The 15607-nt window shown below is 32.5% G+C and overlaps 1 protein-coding gene across 1 annotated transcript in view; it reads right to left on the reverse strand.

The window, feature by feature from the left end:
- The window catches only part of SEMA3A (semaphorin 3A), a 324915-nt gene that overhangs the window by 6111 nt on the left and 303197 nt on the right, over window positions 1-15607 (reverse strand). Inside the window, exons 15-16 of the mRNA XM_036246639.1 lie at window positions 12029-12186; window positions 8417-8484 (exon numbers count right to left, since the gene is read on the reverse strand). Coding sequence (XP_036102532.1) covers window positions 8417-8484; window positions 12029-12186 — 226 coding nt within the window. The remainder of the gene's footprint in view (window positions 1-8416; window positions 8485-12028; window positions 12187-15607) is intronic.

The following is a 15607-nucleotide window of genomic DNA, read 5'->3' on the forward strand; positions in this document are numbered from 1 at the left end:
TGGCATTCAGATACTTTTCCACCTGGATAAGACAAGAACCACAACTGGCAATTTGGTACCTTGGCTCAGTGTCTTTTGTTAGTTTGCCTTGATAACTACTCTGCCAGAATCTTAAGGATTCATTCCTCTCTAACTTTGCTCTTTCTGTATCTCCTTTACCCAAATAAAAAGCCAAAGAAAATCTTCTAGTTAATAAGCAGTGAGCCAAAAGTCCCGTCACATTAACTTCAGTAATAGTATGCTTTGCGATCCCCCTATTTTATGTTTTGTTGGGTGCTGCTACCATCAGCATAATTGCAAAAAGTAGATATCCACTGAATACAGTTGTTTCTGTTAATTCCATTGTAGCAGAATGTTTTTATCATCAGTGAGTTTTAATTTTACCTGGAACTTTCATTTCAGCCAAGCATTCATATATTTGGGTGCCCAGATGTAACAATCTGCAAACTTGTTTTTCTGTTCATTTCCCTACACCTGACACCTTATAAACAGATATCCAGTAAGTATTTTAGAAAGAATGATTAGAAGGCACTCAATAAATACCCATTCCTCTTCCTAGCCATTCTACCCTAACTGCTTGATTCAATTGTGTACAATATCAGAAACATTAGAGGCCCAGTGACAACGGATCTCTCTCCATCCTTCAGGATCTCCATTCTTTCTTCTCCTTGTCCCTCAATCTCTCTCTCTCTCTTACTCTCTCTCTCAAAAAAGAAATTACAAACAGGAACAATATTTTGTTTCTTGTCTTCTAACCTTACTAGATTTGCAATATTTTCTTGGTATACAAGCGTATTATCATATCAACGGTTTACCAAAGCAAACAGCTCTGCATAGAAACGGCAGCATAATATAGATACATCATAAGTATTTTCAAAGTATATACATTGTTAAACCACTGTTAAATGTAAACATTTCAAATCTTCTAAATTTGTTCAGTTTTAGAATGTTACAACAGTTGATTAGAGATGATGTGGGGGAAAAATGATGACTAATTAATTATACTCCCAAATCAAAAATTCCCAATATGGCATAATAAGAGAGAAATTTGATAAATCAAATGAATACATTCTCTTATCTCCAGGGACACTAAATCTGTAAAGGACACCCTTGCCAGCTGGTAATCTTGTAGATTTCCAAGAAGAAAACAACCTCTATTTATCCCATTTTAAAGTACACTTCACACTTAGAAAGCAACTGTTTTGAATTCAAACTTTTGTCATGAAAATTGCTAGTAGACAAGAAGGGAATAGTTGTTAAATCTGCATATTGAATTCTCATGGGTTGCATTGAATATTTAGAGCAAAATAATTGAGAGCAACAAACATTAAAGTAATTTTAAAAAGCACCACAATGTGTTTGAATAACACAATGTTACAATATGTTGCAGCTGTTAATGACAAGAAATAATGTTTTTAAGGAAGCGATCCTCAATTAATCATTTCCTCTTTTAGTGGAATAATTTATGGAAATGAAATGAGCCTAATAAACCAGAAAGAATGGGAGGAAAGAAAGAAGTTAAATAAATTGCTTCCTTTTGTAACAACAAAAAGTCATGATATCCATCATTTGGCCAGAAATATCATATTGCTAAAGGCCTTATTTAGTATTTGATTCTCTTCCAATAAAGCAGAACAGAAGGCATCACATTTCAGCTTTCCATTTATTTCACTCTCCATTTTAACCCCATAAATGTCTTCTAAGATTGAAATGTTAATCATGCAAGAATGTTAAAAAAGTTGATGTCATGTAGAAAAAAAAGATGGGTGAGTTAGTGACCTATAGGTTTATTCAACTATTTGATCTCTGTTATTATTTTTGATGTCCTCCCATTTATGTTATTATAAAGTTTAATTTAATATATAATGAATATAGAAATAGAACAATTTTAGGGAGGGGCAAATGGTTGTCAATTATTTAAAATGTTTAGCAAATACAGTTAATTGCTAAACTACATAAAGAGAAATATAATTCCATTTGTTTTCATGACATTGTAATTTTAATATTTTACAGTATAATTTTTTCTCAATAATATTTATTATTAAAGTTCAAGCAGAGAAGGAAATGAAGTGTTGCCCATCAATTCTTGTTGACACAGAAAATTGCGGATAAGTTACTTTTTATTTTTATTTTTTTATCTTCACATGAGGACTTTTTTTTTTTTTTTTGCATTTATCTTCAGATAGAGTAGGAGAGAGAGAGGGAGGAAGAGAGAGAGAGAAACATCAATGTGAGACAGACACAAGTGGTTGCCACCCACATGACCCCAACTGTGGCCAGGTACAAACTACAACTTTAACCGCTGAGCCAAACCGGCCAGGGTGATATGTTACTTCTTAAGTATAAACATCATTACTTAGATTTTCCTTACTAAATTCTCAACGATTTTCCCCAGAAATGGTACAGGCACTTGATCAACAGAAAAGACTCTAATTTGACTTCAAGTCGATGAATTTTATCTCTTTAAGTAGTGGTAGCCAAAAAGGCATTTCATGGATGATGAATAATTATTGGGAAGACAAAAAACACTTAAGAATAAAAAAATTGTAGACAACAATTTCATTCATTTTAACATTCATGTATATTTTAGGATCTCACTAACTACTATGATGGCTAACGATTTAATCTCATAGTGCACTTAAAACAAATTTTGTAGTCTGTACAAAGCTATATAACAGGGATCCTATTTGTTTATTTATCAAGATTATGCTTAGTACAATGCTTCTCCAATGTTTTTTGTTTGATGCTTATACCAACTAATTTCTCTGCAAATGTTTGTTGACTGTTAGTTTGCATGCATGCTCCTAGACATGAACAAATATGTATATATTAAAGTCAATTTGCTTAATATATCTATTTGTCCAGTAAAAAAAGATTCAATGAAACTTTAGAGAAAATTTAAAGTTATAATTTATCAACTTGTTGAAAACTTAGAATTTTAAACTACTTTGTTTTATGCCCTAAATTTAGATTTGTCGCTGATGCTGGGAAATACTTATCAGCCAGTATACAGCATTTAAAATTTTATAATTCAAGTGGTTTCCAGTCTTCCTTAGATCCACAGGTTCCTGTGGATTTGTGTTTTTAATATTGTTGCTGGTATACAGATAGGTAGATGAATAAATGACAGATAGATATGACCAGAGTATTTTAATTTTATTTTTCATATGTAATTATTATTTCAGAGAGAAACACTACTGTTTTATTTTTTAGAGATTTATTAATTTAAAATATGAAAATAAAATTGAGGTATTATGAAGTTACTGTAAAGCCATGCGAATAGTTATATTTAATACTGTGCTTGATATCTTGTGATGCCAGAGGCTGCAATGCTTCTTAGCCTAGCACAGGCTGGAACTCAGTCACTTACAAAACAACACCAATATGAAGAAATCTGCTATAATACTAACTTAGTTTATATCAAACATCTGATGTCTTATTTTCATAATTTTTTAGCAATTGCTTTAGCAAGAAAGCACACATAATTTATACGCCAGAGTGAAATTATCAAGAGTGTTTACATTTAAAGACAGAAAACATGGACTTTGATGTTTAATTTATTTTTTCCCAACAAGTATGATAGGAAATGATGGAAAATACCTATTTGCTGAAACAGAAACCTTTTATAAACAATATTTTTTCCTTATAAGTTCTGGAATTTACAAAATGCAGCATGTTTAAAATGTAATAATGGTTAAATTATAGGTGTAAAAACACTTGGGTGATCTCTGATGACGTATTTAAAAACTTTAATAAACAACAATGATGGCCTGAAATATTTCATATTTTTATTCAGGTTGTTATGCACATGTATACTATGAATAATTGAATTAATTGCCTATGGTACTATCAGAAGATGATTATTATGATGATTGATTATCTCCAGTGAAAATAGTTTCAAAACAGATTTACAAAGTTATAGAAGATAATACTGTAGTATGTCCACTCTGGATGCACAATTCTTTATATTTTAAGATCTCTAATATCAGAATGCATCTTACAATGCATTGCTCTTGATTTGAGTTGAAGTTGCTTTCTTCCAGAAAAGATATGTGTTTCTGCAAGACCCTACTAACCTGATACCTCTTTTTTGAAATATGTTTTTTTGTTTTTGTTTTTAATTTAGAGAGAGAGGAAGGGAGAGAGACATAGAAACAGTGATGTGAGAGAGAAACACTGATCTGCTGCCTCCTGCATGCCCCCGACCAGGGATGAAGCCCTCAACCCAGGTATGTGCCCTGACGGGGAATCTAACTGACACTTCTCAGGCCATGGGATGATGCTCAATCCACTGAGCCACACCGCCCAGGCTAACCCGATACCTCTTTAAATTAAAATCTTGTCTGAGATTTTTGGTCCACCCTGTTTGTAAACTCAGAAAGTAACTCTTCATGAGTACCACATTATGATTCAAGGAGTATTTCCTCACCCTTTCCATTACCCATAACTGTAGATGAAACAAACAAATGTCCTTAGTATCTTCTGCATGGGAATTTATTTCTCCTTTATGCTAATACTGAACCATATTGTGTCCTGGCTTGATACTGGGACCATCTATCAGTCTGCTCATCTTGGTCAGTTTTTCTTTTTGAGCAGTAAGTAAAATAATGGTGCATCTTACATTCAGTGACATCTTAGACTTAATACAATTTGGTAATATGTTAAAATTAGAATTTTTTTAGGACTGACATCATGCTCATCTATCAAGTCTTGAGGCTTCTCTTGGGGCTAACTGCTCAGATTCATGGTTGGATTTTTCTACATGTATAAAGAAGCCAAGGCACAGATCAGATTAGCATCGCTACAAAATACTAAATTTACAACTCTACAGACTATAAAAATGACACTGACAGAGATACTTTATGAATATTTGATGCAATCCAAGACATAAATTGAGCTGGTTGCAGAGATAATTAAGAAAATGGAATTCTGTGGATGTTTTACTATGGGATGTTAGAAAGAAAATGCATATATGTAGAACAGCCAAGAGAACTTACAAAGTGAAAATCAGTGATGGCATTAAACTAGAAGTTAGGATATAAAACATTTCAAAGATTCCAAAATCTAAGATGATGTTAATTTTAAAAATGTTACTTATGGTGTAGGCTCTTTCTTCTCTGGATATGTAGGTCATAGTATGACTCATTCTGGCTTGGTAAGGTAGGGGACAGGGGAGGGAGTTTAAAGGTAAATTCACTCAGCTACTCACACTCTTGAATGCAAAGTCAGATCAGCTTCAATTTTGTGCACAACAGTTATTTTAGGGAAGGAAACATATTGCAAAAACCTGAGGTTTGTCTTTAGCATTCCGTACGAGGTGTGAGTGGGAGGACACGAAGATCTGCCAGCACATATATACTATATTTAGGGTTTTACACTGAAATATCCCCAGGTGAATGGCCACCAGTGACGGAAGAGAGCCTCTGCATGGAGGGGAGCTGGAGTTCTGCACTTCACCCAGCCAGCTCGACGTCAGTGCTGCCTTCACGCAGGGGGAGCAGACCGCTCTGAGTGAGTGTTCAAGGTTTCATCAAGAGTAACATTTCTTCCACTTAATTCTGAATTGTTTTGTGTAGTCTCTCTCTTAAAACCTCAGGATATGTAAAATATAGAGTGTTACAAAATATGTTTACCATTACAGCTGGAACTGATTGTCCTGAAGTGTATAATTTGGCTTCAAGTTGCTTAGCAGCTTTCTGTGAAAACATATCTTTATATGTTTCCATATGAGCACAAATATTTTATTTCATGTGAGATGTGACATTAGCAAGACAACATACATGACTTAATAGGGCTGAGCTCTGGATTTCTGCCCATTTTACTTTCAAGTACTGATAGCGCCTATTCCAAGATAATTCACTGATTCCCAAGGTGAGACTCAGCCTGGTCGTAAGTCAGCCTGACTTAGTTTCCAAACTTTAAAATTTACTGTAATCTTTAGTGTATGTAGTTTTTTATGCTTGGTCAATTATCAAACAAGCAGACAAGGAATTAAGAGGCCTTCAAAGAAGCAATGTTTTATTGCTGCAGAGCTTCCTGGACTATTTCAGCATTTGTTCCCCATATCACAAGCATCTACTTACTGTTCACACACGCGTGCACACATGACTCCGAAACACTGAACCACAGAATTCCTTTTCCTTTTACAGTGTGCATTCCGATGGCAGAATTGGGAGGAAACCTGATTTACGTTCATTTTACTTTCTAAAGCTAAACAAGTCTGCATTACCAACTTTTACAGGTGTTCACCAGTCTAATTTCCTCAAAACACAACTTTAAAGTCTAAAACCTCTAATGTCTAGTCAATCAATAGTCAACAACATTAATGTATTCACAGTTTCACTTAAAAAAAATCTTTGGCCAGCTTTTCCTTGTATATGTACACTCATAATTCAGTATATATATATATATATAATTAAAAAAATACTAACTGGGTCTTTAAAGGGAAGGGATTTCTAAAAAAATGAATGTATCAGTAAAATGGTACTAAAAACTATTGTATTAAAATTATAAAATTACTGTATGATATTAAAACTGATTATCAGTAAAATATAAATATATATTTATAAAAAATTTCTGTAGTAATATTCAAAATATACCATAGTATTCTACATATAGTGGTGTATAATAATTATTTATTAGTTAATTGATTGCTATTTCTTAAGAGAGTTTATTTCTGAATATGATGATTTTAATAGTAATCATATTATATGACGAATCATTTTTATATAAAAAATAGATGTTATTTAGTTTAAATCTCTACTGAAAAGCCAAAACAATAAGTATTTATGTTATAGCTTGAAATATGTAGATCATTCATTCAATAAATATGTGTTAAATATCTACATTTTTTTATCATGATATTGCATCTGTTAGAGCCCCAGAGGTACAAGAATGACCAAAATAACAAGGTCCATACCAATATGGAGGTTAAAGTCTGATATAAAATGTGCTCTAGCTGTATCATCTTATTTCTAGTTATCACTAGTTTCTCCATAGCTAAGCCAGTAGATTCTTTAATACAATGAATTCATATTTCATAAGACTGTATAGCTTAAACAGTGCTCATCATAATTCAATATTTTTATATGAAATAGATGAATAGAAGACTAGTGGATGGTTTATTGTCCGTCTTTATTATTCCACTTGAAAAATTCAAGGAGGTTAGGTCAATAATGCAATAAATATATCTGTACAATGACAAAAATTCATAACATTTACTCCAATGTAGTGGTATTTTTTTTCTTTATAATAAGAACAATAACAGACAGAAAGGCCCTTCACAAGAAAATTTTGCAAGCAAAATGGATCCAAAGTATAGAGTAAATGCATGGTTCCCGTCTCCTGGTATTGACACCCTCCAAACGACCCTGCGAGTGTTCATTAACCAGATACCAGTACATACAGGATGCATAACAGGTAATCTGACTTTCAAAACAGTAGCTAGGTTTTGGAATACATGCTAGGGTGTTACTTGTGCAGTGTGTTTTCTTTTGTTATATTCATGAAAAATCAATATTCTATATGCAGAATTAGATCAAATTCAGATTCACTGATAAAATATTAGACTTTCTTAAGATTAATGTAAAAGGCACTAAATATTAGACCTTCCTTTAAGAGTAATGTAATAGGGTAATAATGTTCAATTATTTGTAAAATGTTTACATGTTACATTTTAGCTATTTTAAACTATGAATTCTTCATAACAGTGATGCCATTGATAAGGTTCCCCAGCAGAGGGCAGCACCGCTTCATTATTATTTCTGTAAAGGTTTGAAGTGGGAGAGTGAGATATACTATAATTTTACTCCACTTTAAATAAAGATTGGCTGGTATTTCAACATTAAATAAGCAACTTAAACATTGAACAGGCCTTGACACCTTTCAGGAGGCATAAAATGAACTTGGCCCCAAATCCCCAGTTCAAGAGAACATCGTATTAGTAAATCAGTGAAGACATCAGAATTACCTCCTACTTGACTAGGATTTCCAATAACAATATATTGGGTATCATCAACATATTAATGGATACTTTGCATGACTTATTTTAAGAAAACATTTTCTTCTTGGATATATTTGAATGAATACTTTTGTTGCGTACTACTCTCATGTGACTATGAGAAATACATGAAAGTGTGTACTTAAACTGGCTTTTTTGTTGCTATGAGAAACAGCATTGAGGTTTAAGTCTCATAGGGTTTTAAATCTTGAATGTATCACAGCTGCAAGAAAGAGACATAATTTATTTCTTTGTATCTTTAGAATTTTCTGTCTCCTTGATTTTTTTCCTTTTTAGTTGTATTTCTGTAACTGTTCTGGGAAAGGTATGTGCCCTGCCTGTGTGTGGGTATGCATTACTTCTTGTGATTTTATCCTGGTGTTAGCAGGTGGAAAGATGAAAAATGTTGCAACTTACCATGGTGTTGTAAGTCTGAACAGTGAGTTAGTGGGTCTCCATTTCTTATATCTTGTCGTCTTGTGCGTCTAAAACAATTCATTTAAAAGGAATTATTGTATTTCTATTCCCTCTAGGGAATTTGTCATAAGAATTAAGGTGAATCAAAAATCACAGACTCTAGGAGTTTATCAAGATGCATCTATGTCTGACTAAAAGATTTTTTAAAGTAGCTCATTACACCTGTAAGAGCAGTCTCCAAGATGATGAAAATGGGAAACAGCATACAAATGTATTAACAATGTGTTTAAAGTCTTTCAAAGTCATTGAGAACAAAAATTCACTTTTTTCTTGCTACTCAATCAATAAGAATCTAACATCTAGAAACTCCTAAATTCTTATCATCTTAAATTCTGATCAAAACACACAAAATATAGAATAGCAACCCATTTCTTCAATAAACAGAATTAAACGTTTGTGTTTGTTTTTTTTTCTGATCACTAATGAGGGCGTAGCTTGAAAATTAAAATTCACATGAATGTTCTTTCTCTTAACATGTACACATACTTCCAAAAAAAACTTAAAAATTTTGTTAAATTTAAAAGCATTATGATTATGAATTCTATTTTTAAGTTAGTTTTAGATTTAGTATTATGGCTGCTATATCAACCTTTTTAAAACAAAATATTCCTTTATGATCATAGGGCTAAGCAAATGAAAGAAAAAAAAAGGAAAAACAAATATTGAGGAGCAAGACTTTCTTTTGTCGGAGTAAGGTGAGAGAGAAGACAGTGAACTTACCTCTAAAAGAAAGCTAAATTTGCTTTTAAAAAATCTAGATGAGTTTCTCCTACACTGTACTGTTCAGATCATGCTAGGTGCAGTACACTCTGAGTGTCCTGTCTGCACTTAACTATGGTTGACCAGGAAGGAGGAGGTTTTCTAGCCATTGTGGTGCAGACAAGATGTGGAGTTCCAGAAAGAAGCAAAAATGGAGACTGGCTCTGTGTAACAGACTGGAAAAGATTGGGGACACTTGCCAAACTGTTTCTGCATCTATTTTAATGGGTATTGTCTTTCTGAAAAGTTAGTTACCATCCCTGAAAAGAGCTTTCACAAAGGCCACTGAGAATTGCAAACATGGAATTTGTTACTGTATTCATAAATTTAGAAGTCCAAAGTATTTATAGATTCCTATTTGTAGAATTGGTGAGACTATCAACAGATGTTGCACATTTCAAAATTGAGCCAACAAGAGAACTTGTGAAACACGAACCACAAAGCACTTGGGAAGGCATTTTTTACTGCATTTTAAGCTTTTGAAAAACGCCATCACAAAGAATATAAAAATATGAGGTCTCTAAACATCTTTTTCAAAGACACATGAAATTGGATTAGGTAAAATCTGCAAAGCACAACAAAATGTGTTAATAATAATACCTTCAAATGTGAATTGTAAGCGAACACTTTTCAAATATATATCATACAGCTTTTTAATATATGATAGCTGTAGTTATGATTTTTAATTCTTGTAATTAAAATTAATTTAGAATGGATTATTACTAAATTAGGTAATATTACATACTCACACATGGAAAGGAAATAATACTCAATTTTAGTTCAAACATGAATTCACATTTTCTGAGTAACATTACAAGCCCAATAGAGCTAAATGATTTTAGGAACTGTAAAATTTTAATCAAATAATTAATTTGATTGCTATTAAAGCTGCACATAGTTATTTATTAAACTATCCATGGTTTCATTAGTCAATAACACATTATCTCTTCACTAAGTTTTTGTTTTAAATCTAAACTTCCAACAAAATCAATAGGTATATGAAAATAATACAAACATGTCATCTCAATTCTGAATGTTAAAGGCTTAAGAAAACTGTATTTATTAAGTGGAATAGGCTAACACTACATTTACATTTAATATTATTAACTATGTTTTCATCCATATGGACTGATTATATGATAAATTGAAGTTGTGGATGATTTACCACTACAGTCAATGTCATCTAAGCTGTCTGATCAATAGATTTTAGTATATATTAGTTTTTTTATTTCCTCTAATATTTTTCCAAATATTTAAAATACAACAAATGTCGAAGAACATGTCTCACTAGCAATGAAAAATATCCACATTCATAGCTGCTTAAAAATCAACTACAATAAAAAACAAATTTTAGCCCAGCTGGTGTGGCTCAGTGCTTGAGCATCGACCCATGCACCAAGAGGTCACCAGTTCTATTCCCGGTCAGGGCACACGCCCAGGTTGTGGGCCAAATCCCTAGTGTGGGGCATGCAGGAGGAGGCCAATTAATGTCCTCTCTCATCTATGTTTCTAGCTCTCTCTCTTCCTCTCTCTCTCAAGTTAATTTAAAAAAAATTAAAAGACAAATTTTATTGCTCCTAAAATGCAATTGCTTGATAATACTGACTTCTATTTTATGTTTTGATAGTTGATGTGCAAACTATTAATCTTTAGGTTTATATTATCAAGATACTGTATGTTACTTTCATCTATCATTGCTTGGTTTTTAAACGGTAAATTATCAACAGAGAAATGTAGCCACAAGTTAGTAGAAGAGAACATATTGAGGTAACAATTTTGTCAAAGTAAGAAAATGTTTTTATTTTTTAAAGCAAAAGTAAATCAAGATTGTATATAACGTTTGGATGTGCTAAGAGTTTCCTGAGCCTCCTGAATATAACGATAAACCAAATGATCAAATGTATATTCCTAATGCATTCAGTCTCCCAGACAGCAACTTACAGTTATGCTTTATGTGAAAATCTAGGCATACCTTTGCATCTTTTATTCAAGCATGACCTAAAAATTACTTCTGAGTTTTATCAAGAGTATACTTGAAATATTTGTATAATACATATGTACAGATTGATAAGTATTTTATTATGTAGTTTTATATTTTCATGATACTATGATAAGAAAGTAGCCTTTAAATGTGTGTATGGGGTCAAATAAAGATATATTTGGGTCAAATAGAGATATGTTTTGATGCTAGTAAATGAAAATTGTACAAAAAATGTGATATCTTCAAACTTAGAAATAATTCTTTTAAACTTTGTATAGTTGGGTATCTGTGCACTCTCTAAGACTCTAAAGGTAAATAAATTATTTTCTCAGAATTTTCAGTTCATCCAAGGACATAAATTGCCTTACTAAAACTTAAAAATCAGGATAGAATGTTGCTAGGTAGAAAAAGAAGAGCATTTTTAGACAGAGGAGCATTTTTGTCAAAAAGCAAAAGGCCCAGTCTAAGTTCTGTTTGTGACTTGTTCTGTGGCTTTACCCCTGTGTCAAATGGAATTGCAAAACTTTATAATTTCAAAGTATAAACATTCAAGGATATTATTGTGATGTTTTAGATTTCCCTCAGTAATTTATTAAAACCATTTGTCCCATTACATTTGTACCCAACTATCCTATTATACATTTTTCTGATCGTTTTGACTAGGGAAAAGGAAAAAAAACAAAACACCAAACCTCTAAACCTCTTTCTAATCAGCAAAAAAAAAGTTGGTATATTTATATATGAAAGCTGCTTCAAAGATGAAATCAGGTGCGACAAGTAGCAAACACTGCGTTTGTTTCCGTGTGTCCTACCTCTTTGCAGTGGGGAAGTAGCGGGAGCAGGAGGCGCCGTCCCAGGCACAGTAGGGGTCTCGGGCCAGGCAGCACTCGGCGCAGGCTTTCCCGTACACGTCACAGCGCTGCAAAGGCAGCTGGGCGACCCCCGCCATGGAACCGATGTACAGCTGTTGCTGTAGAGAGAATGTACTGCTATGACAAAACTAGCCTGTTTTCCAAATTTCTTTTTTCTTAAAAGAAGTTTATGCCTATCAAAGATAAATTTATATTTTGGGGTTTTAAAAAAATCTCATTGTTTGTAGTTTCTTCAAAGGCCTGGCAAATAATGTGACCATTTAAAATAGAACAAGATACACAGTTAAACATTTGACTGAAACAGGTGTATTTTATAAGTATAAAATCGAAGGAAGATAAAGGAAGATAGTAATAGTTATATGTCAATTATACCTAAAAAAAAAAATTAAAGACAGTAAGATATTGAACAATGTAATATTCAAATCTTCAGTTTTTTGTTCTTAGATAGCTTGTTTGTTTTACTTCTGCTGTTCATAATTTTGATTGATCAGGTTATCTACACTGCTGTGTATTCCTAGGGCAGCGATCACTTGCTTCTGACTCTTGGGTGCCCTATTACATTGCCTGGCATGCAAAGTCAGGGGTGCATTTGTGAGACATTTTGCCCAACTGTGTTGTCCTTGCACAACCTTCTGGAAGATTACTTTAAACAAAACCACTAACTCACTTCTCATTTGCAAGGTCATCAAAGAGAGATCAAGTACTCTCTGGCTGTTGCAGCAGACTTAACCCCAAAGCTCACTGTTTTAACGGGTATCGAAATACCTGGACTCTAGGCCATGCTCTACATTGACTCTCTGTGTGATCTTGGGATATTTACATAATTTTTCTAAGACTTATTCATAAAATTAACATGTTTAACTAAATCTTTAAAATGTGCAACCTGATAAAATGTTCTACAATGCCACTGTCCTCAATGAGTTTGGAGTTGCCCAATAAGGCAGAATATTGGGGTGGGGGAGAGACTTTCTAGCAGCAACTAATTCAGGATTTCAGTACAGTATTAAAAATGCTTTTAACAAAGTTGATCCAACATAAGCATATCAGCTACAAACTTATCTAAACACAAAATGAAATATAATACAGTGATTTTGTGTTTTCTTCACGTTTTACTGTAATTGGTGTCATAGCTCCCTTTTCTTGCACTGAAGGATTGAATAAAAGCTGTGTAAATACTGAAACGTAACAGTTTGCATGGAAAAGATCTTAGAAGTGTATTTTAATTTCTCAACCATATAAAGAAAAAATAAGTTACAAAAAAACACAAAAAAAAACTGGTTTCTAAACCATGTGCTCTTCTAAATATTACAAATTGCCTGACGGTCAGCAATAGATATAAATAAAATTGTATTTCCAGAAGACTTTCAAGGATGGACTACATATATGAATAAACAAATAAGTTGAATAAAAACTGAAGTATCTGTTAGAATTATATAAATTATTAAGGTTATAAGGAGTACTTATATAGAAAACAACTTTGTGCTTCAAACTAACCAACTAATTTTTATCTTAATACAAGAAGGGTAACTTGGAGGAAAGAAGTAATACAATGAAATTAAATCATTGTAGAAGCAATTATCCTGATAAATTTTGCTCACTTTAAGTTTCCAATAAGTGCAAACTATTTATAGTATATAGTATTCTAGTATAGTAAAGAGTATATATATATGTATATATACATGTATATACATATATATATTATAGCTGCTCAACTTTTTACTATATTCATATTTTATTACTATATATTGAAAGATGATACAAACCAGAGCAAATTAAGAAATGATAATGTCCCTGAGAGGAAAATATGAAAGATTCTCTCTCAGCTTTTTGTTGAGAAACAATTAGATTAAATAGTATCTTTCTTAAAGCATCTACAGAATGCTATAACAGCTGACCATTATTTGAAAATATTAACAAAGAACTTAATTAATGGAAGGAAATGCCCCCCCATCCTTTATTTCTTCCAAAAATATCTTTTAAAAAATGAACTTAGATTGTATTGAAAGCAAGCAATCTCGATGTAAATTTTAAAATGAAACAAACACTTAATACTTAAACAACAATTAGTTAAAACGGGGTAGCAATACCCAGAAGCATAGTTGGCACTGGTGAATCTGGGCATGCTGGACCATATATTGTGGTTGTAACTATTTAAAAAGCTGTTGATCAAGTTGGTCATACTGAACCAAAAGGTCTCTATCTTTGTCTAATAGCTTTTAAGAAGCATGAGCAAAATTCATACTTATTGATTTTTTAAAATATGACATTTGAGTAGAAAAGTAATTGTTATTATCTAAAAGTTCTGTCATATTCCTTTAAAAGAAAAACAGAGAAATAATACACGGAAAGAATAGAAAACCCCAAATATGACAACTCAAATTATTATTATGAAAAATCTAAAGTTGATAAAATGTCAAAAATTAAATACAACTCAATGGCTAGCTTTTATTTCACAATTATTCTGCAGTACTATTAATGATTTACAAAACCAATCATGCTATCTAAATGAAATACAGGGGAGGCTTGCAGGCACCATTGAGCATAATCTAGTCCCTAGCAAGTAACCTGATGTGCTTTTTCTGCCCAATTTAACACCACCATAGGCTTTCTCATTATCCTACTTGACAAGTTGCAGGTCATAAAGCAGGAGATGAGTCCATTTATCCAGAAAATTAGTTGCAACTCTCTTTGTCCCTCTTGAAACTGGTACCTCACTTTTAAAATTTCCAGGCGCATGAAAGAAATCGAGTCACCTCTAAATGAAATCAAACTTTCACTATTGAAAAATAAAGACTTAGGAACACATTCTTCTGTCATGGTATTTTAAATTGATAAACTGTTTTTTTGTTTGTTTTTCAGGAAAATATATTACATTTAATAGGCAATAATATTTTAAACAGAAAGAAATGTTTTAAGATACTAGAGATAATGCAATTAAGGTTGGCAATGAAACCCAGTAGAGAATAAATAACTTAACAAATCATTACAGGAAATACTATCCCAGGCTCACTTCCATCCTGGAAATCCCCAGATTTGCTTGCCAACATTTGACAATTTTTAGATTATTATAACAACAGGTGAACACATACTTTTGAAGGGTAAGGTAACTGTATCAGGTCAATACTATCTGCACTCTGAGTTTCTGTAAATACCTTGGACGTTAGCAATCTATTTTGACATGTATGTGTGGAAAGGATATATCCTGTTTTATTGGCACCTCATATTACTGCCTTATACAAGGGGTAATGCATGGTCAGAGATAAAGCAGTTGGAAGATAAGATTAGCCAAATGATTGTCATATTAAACAGTTTTATGTGTATGCAAGTTCTCACTGCAGTGAGTGAGGGGCTGCCTATACTGTTGTTGTTTTTTTCTACTAAGTTATTTAATAATTAATTATAAATTCAATTCAATATCCCAGCCTTTAAAAAATATATAGTTACCAGTTATATACTGAATAGACAGGCTAGATAACATTTATGGGGAAAAGATAATTTGTTAGAAGTTCAAATTATACC

The sequence above is a fragment of the Molossus molossus genome, unplaced genomic scaffold (assembly GCF_014108415.1).
Source record: "Molossus molossus isolate mMolMol1 unplaced genomic scaffold, mMolMol1.p scaffold_m16_p_7, whole genome shotgun sequence".
In the NCBI taxonomy this organism is placed as follows: Eukaryota; Metazoa; Chordata; class Mammalia; order Chiroptera; family Molossidae; genus Molossus; species Molossus molossus.